Genomic DNA, 6000 nt, shown 5'->3' with positions numbered 1-6000 from the left:
TAAGTGATCACGAGGAGAGAGACGTGAAGACATCAGACTATATAGTCTAAATTGCTGGAGAAGGTGGGCCGAAAGAGCAAACCCACAGAGTTGAGAGAAAGGTGGAATGCAGAGAGGGGCGGCGGGTAGACAGGATACAACCAAGACCGTGGAAAGCCACTACTGCATAAAGCTTCAATGTTCAAGGATTACTAGACAATAATTCCCTTCCTCATTCTGCCAGCAGGTTCGCACAAATTGTCTCTAACATGCATGAAACAAACTGGAATGTCAAGAAACAGAATGGTTAATGTGCATATAACATGTCAGGACAAGTGAAATAAACCAGACTAGTTTATGAAACTAATATGTTTTACTTTATTGATACTTTAGTTACACTTTTACAATCATAAAAATATGTACATCCAAAAATATTTTCTATAGCTAAAACATCTCTTACTCTTAAAATAGTATTGGCGTTAGGGGATAGGTGTAGGGTGTAGTATTGGTTACTTTCTCTATATGGAAGCTGCAATACCTGCAATATATAGACCAGCCTACAAATGCAAAGGTGTTCCTCCTCTCTTGCATGTCCCCATCCAAGATACACCCTTTCTCCTTTCTATAACTATGGTATAGTATTATATTTCTGTATCAGTTTCTTGTAATGTTCCATTTATTGCATCATTTCACACATTTTAGGGGTCTGTGACTTTTGGCTCTCCAGATGTTTCAGACTACAATTCCCATGATATCTTGCTATTGAATATATTGCTTAGGGATAATAGGATTTTTAGATTAAAACATCTGGAGGGCCAAAGGTTGCAGGCCCCTGACATATCTCATAGCTCGCTCCTTTCACCAAGGATGTATTGTGTTGAAAAAATGTATCTCCGTTCCCGATAGTGTTAGTCTTAAATTGTGGCCACGGTTAGAAAGAAGTAGGGCACAAAGATGTATTAACGGGCGGTCTGAGCTTCTCAATGATTTCAGGCTAGTTCACCCTTGCATTAATTCAACAGAACACAGATGGTGTTGGAGATGGTGTGTGGATTTTTGAAGGGGTTGAGATTGAGTGTGAGGTAGGGTCAGGTTCCACCGCTGCATTGGCAATAGAAAATATAACCTACGGAATTGATCACAGCAGAGTTTGAAAAATACAGGGGGTAGCTCGCACTCTATTAAATACAAAATGTCCCCATTAAAAAAAATATCACTTTCCTGTGGTATGTAAAATTCCTTGTAGAGCAAGGCTGGAAAGCCTTTGCAGTGGAATGCTAGGAGATGGTAGCCGGTCCTGTCTGAGTCCCAGCATCTAACCCCTAACGTCGCTTTCTGGCAAAAGAACCTGTTGGTTATTGATCTGTGGCTCCAGATATTGTGATATGATATTCCAAAGTTGAGGAATTTGTTTTTATTTTTTATTATGCTTTGGTACTTTGGCATCAAGCATGCATTCAGAGGCAACTGGAGAAAGTCACTCAGCTGTCCCTTGTAGGGAGAGTATGGTACTGCGTTGAGACTGTTAACTTGTGAGTCTTTCTGAGTGTGGAGGCCTGGCTGTTGTGGTGGTACAGTCTTCAAATCCCCTCTCCTTCATTGGTCATAATCTATTATACATGTTTGACTTGGACATAGTCCCACAAAAGAGCAAATTGGTATGAAACCGAACCTCAGTTTCCTCCTAAGAATAGTCTGTATTTGACATCATCCAGGAAATACTTTTCCTACGAGGACCTTATTGCAGTATTAATGAGTGCATTGACTTAGTTCAATGATCCAGCTAAGCAATGGAGGCTCACTTTCAGTACTCCTATTGTCTATTTCGGGCTGTTCAGAGATTAGCTCGTCTTGGAAACACAGGTTTGATGCACAGTCCTGCGCTTTGAGACCGAGTCCGGCATGAAGCACGATATATGTTTTACATTTTCTTTTTTTTTTTTATAGGGGTCCTGCTCTAATCAAGCCTGCCATTTAGGCTGCTTGCACCTGTGGACCGGATGATGTCCATGGTTCTGTTTTATTCATACTAACCCTCTCCTAAACTTGACATGTCGAATGGTGCATCTCTACCAGACAGAAAGTACTGATACCCCATCACAAACCTGACCCGTGTAATGGAGTTACAGAATCAGAGCCAAGAAAATCCAATCCAAAGAATGAATAATTATTTTCAAGGGAGGTTCATAACCTGCTACGAAAAAAACCACCACTAAGGGAAAACAGGCAGGTGTGCAGGACAAGTCCAAACGATTTTTCCAATCTGTGACAAGGGCCAAATGGATTTTAGGGCCACCAGACTAATTTATGAGGTCTAATTTGCCAACTGAGGTAAAGGGGTTTCTTTGGATAGCAAACTTTTCAAACACTCAGTTCTTGGCCCGTTGTGCAAGTAGAAATACATGTTCCAATACGGTGCATGTGGTTGACCTCATTTCCAGCTTAGATAAAATGAGGTCAACCACATGCACCGTATTGGAACATGCATTTCTACTTGCGCAACGGGCCAAGAACTGTGTGTCTCAGAAATGAAACTTTAACTTACTCCGGTCAACAGTGGGATACGTTTCTACCAGTGCATCCCCTACAGCTCACCTCTGAACAGGAAATATGGGAACTCTTTAGGTTTTATATACGCTTTTGAATGGAGCATTTTTGGACCGTGGCAGCAGCGTGTTGGCTGAACTAGCACAGAAGCGTGGTGCAATGAGCGGTGAAAGAAAGGCTGGGGGAGTGAAAGGTGGTGACGAAAAGGAGACCGTTTACACAGACAAGGCACTTTAAATTTGAACACGGAGGTAGTTTAAAGATCATACTTGTATAAAGACAAAATAATTAAACAAATCTGTAATTGTATGATTCATAAGGAAATGCTGAAGTGTAGGCAAATGTAAGAGTCTTTTTTCGTACATCAGTTGATATTTTCGTACATTGGTTGTCTTTTTTTCGTACATTAGTTTATAGTCTTTTTTCGTACATTAGTTGATAGCTTGAGGCGAGGCAATGCAGAACGTCGTGAGCAGCCTGGGGTGCCACCCTGGTGTGGGGTTCCTCAAAATACTGGTCCTGCTGCTCACAAGTGACTTCAAATGCACATCAATGGCGACACAAAAGCTCCTAAACCATTGCTGAAGCACTCGATGAACAGGGACCAAAAGTGGAAAGCAAATTAATTTAACTGGCTGGTCTTTATTTTGAAATAAGATAACTGTTGTTGACATTAATATAATGAATTTGACAATTGGCCATATATCCTCTAGCAATTTGCACAAGCGAGAGAAGCAGGAACCAACAAGTCTAGTTCTACTTGCCATCCTCTGTGAAAGAGGATGCCATGAAAAGATGGTAGGGCAGCCATCCAGTTGGGTGCAAATAGTTCTGGCCATCAACAAAATGGCATTTTCTATAGTTCACCAGAATGTCATACCTGCTTGGACACTGTATGTTTAACTGAATAAATCAGTCAGAAGAGCAGATCATTTGAAATTAATTCTCTTGGAGAAAAAAAAGTCTTGTTAAGGGTTCTATTCAAAGATGGCTTCCAAGGGACATTGTGGGTTCAAAATATTTGTTGTATGCAACATTCAAGTGATTGGTACTTGATCTGTGCACTGTGGCCCTCCAAACCGTAGTCTAGAATCTGCAAGTAAAAGTATAAGGACCAAAATGGGACTTCCTGCTGACGGTTGAACCGAACCAACTTGTGTTTTTAGTGTAACCATAGGCCATTCTCACCAAATCAACCAGTAAGATAGTCTGCTCTGCGTCACTATTGCAGGGTGCATAAGCCGCACTTGGACTTGTCAATTATGAAGACTCGGAGGCAAAGTTAAATGCTTCCCTTGCCTTTCGTATTGTGGTTGCTTTTTAGCTTGATGTGCAGGCTACATAGTTTTCTGGCATGCGCTTGAATCTTACACTTAAGTCGTTGAGCGGATCACCTATGCAACTTAATGTTTAATGGTACCTCCTTGCATGTGAAATCCATACGGCAACAACGTTCTGGATGCAGCAACCCTTTCTTACTATCCAATTCTCCTCCAATGAGCCTTTTCCCTAATTTAGATGCAGAATATCTTAAGATCCCTCTGTTGATCGTGTTGCCTCTTGTGGTTTGACGTTGCTAGTCCCGTTTTTAACTGTGCTGTCAGAGGCTTTCAGAAACACTTGCCCCATCGAGACTTATCGCGTGTCTGAGAATTGAGTGTCCTTTTTCCATAGAAAATATGGCATATAGAGAACGCTGTCCTGATTTGGTTTCAATGCAGAGTGGCAAACATACTTTAGGAGGACAGTGTCTCTTTTGTTAGGCAGATGTAATTGATTTTCATACTGAACCCCCTCATGCCAGTTTTGAAGTCTGACGCTTCGCTCTGTTCGTACTGTGCCTACCTCTCTGTGAAGTTGGCTGGTTTGAATCGGAGATAGTCTTGGCAGTGTTGGAATGTATTCAGGCGCATCCATGGACCAGTCTGTATAGCACATGGCATTCCGAGTATTGGCTAGCCCCGCCTGCGCTTGCATTACTGTTTGTATATGTTCAGTCGAGAAATCAAGCACAACAGTGCTCTTGCCCAAACAGTCTTTCAAAAGTGAGACGTGAATGAATGTAGCGCTGGTGTCTGGAAGTAGCTGATACGGAAGTCTGTTCCTGGTGTCTCCAGGCTTTCTGATGCAATGAAGAATTCATCGTCTGCGAGGCAGGAGTGGTGAGTTGCACACTCAGTCTCCTGCCCATCAGTTCGTGATCTTTTCTGGCATGGAACAAGGGTGATTGGAGGGTAACCGCAGGTGGGGATAATAGGCGGATGCCTACTGTGGACACCAAGAGTGTTAGGGGCTTCAAAGGCCAGGTCAACATCTGAGAAGGCCACCAGTGCCTGAGTAGAGTCGTAGGAAGTTTTCTCTACATCTTCCGATACGTATGATGGTGGGCTCGAGATCATGGTGCCTTTCCTCTGTCTCAAGAGGCGAAAGTCATCCTTGAAGTGGGGATTGAAGAGGAGATAAAGCAAAGGGTTCAGGCAGGCCGGTAAGGGGAGAACCACTAATAACACCGACTTTATAACTTCTGGGGTGATGAGAAAGAGGTTGAGCATGGAGGAGAAGGTAAGGAAGGCCACTGGACAGTAGAGTATGCAGTTCGTGAAGATGAGCCAAGCTACATGTTTGATCATTGCGCAATCCCAGATGGTGTCAAACTCTCCCTTAAGGAGGTTGCAGTAGAGCCGGATGTATGTGCTGGTGATGGTCAGGAAGCATAGAGTGTTCATCAGGACCAAGGCCACCATGAAACCAAGGGTGGAGGACTTGCCATCAGGCAACGGGTATGGGAGGCAGAGTGGAGAAGCCCCATACTCGCCAATCGAGAAGAGCGGCAAGGTGGCAGCTGCAGATGAGAGAACGACGGAGCAAAGAGCTGCTATTTTCACACTGCTAAATGAAGGTGACTTCCCATATATCCTCACGCAGGATACGGAGACGCTGCACTGGACCGCAGCAAGGGTCAACAGCAATATAGAGGCTTCAGAGGCAAAGACTGACACAAATCCAGTGATCCTGCAGCCCATTCCGGTCTCCCATTTTGCCCCAAACTTGGCGAACTGGCCGAAGGTGAGTGCATCTACAAATGCTAGGATTCCACAGTAGATGCCAGTCAGGAAATTGGACCCTGCGATGGAACCGATGACAAACTTGACTGGGGATAGGTAGCCAGGAGAGGCAAAAATGGAAACGATGACAAGCCCGTTGCATCCAATGGAGACCAACACAATTGCCCAAACTCCCAAGCGAATGATCCAGCTCTCAAATAGATATTCACATGGTTTGAATGGTCCTGGGGAAAAAAAAGAAAGATTGTTTTTAGAAGAATTTCAGAAGTAGGAGCTGAACTCTTGATAAGCAGAAACATCATGTGCAAGTAATATAGACTGCAAATGGTATCAAGGGAGAATGGAATGACAGAAGCTCGTGACCATGAACCTGTGAGAAGTGGCTAGTGCGGACGAGGAGTGTCTGATG

The 6000-nt window shown here is 43.5% G+C and overlaps 1 protein-coding gene across 1 annotated transcript in view; it reads right to left on the bottom strand.

Moving 5' to 3' along the window:
• Positions 1 to 333: 333 nt before the first annotated feature.
• The window catches only part of LGR6 (leucine rich repeat containing G protein-coupled receptor 6), a 571666-nt gene continuing 565999 nt past the window's right edge, over positions 334 to 6000 (bottom strand). The window contains exon 18 of the mRNA XM_069633599.1: positions 334 to 5815. Coding sequence (XP_069489700.1) covers positions 4566 to 5815 — 1250 coding nt within the window. The 3' untranslated portion in view covers positions 334 to 4565. The remainder of the gene's footprint in view (positions 5816 to 6000) is intronic.

This window comes from Ambystoma mexicanum, chromosome 13, assembly GCF_040938575.1.
Source record: "Ambystoma mexicanum isolate Mex_15411 chromosome 13, UKY_AmexF1_1, whole genome shotgun sequence".
NCBI classification, from domain to species: domain Eukaryota; kingdom Metazoa; phylum Chordata; class Amphibia; order Caudata; family Ambystomatidae; genus Ambystoma; species Ambystoma mexicanum.
This window is presented reverse-complemented; position numbering and strand designations above follow the sequence as displayed.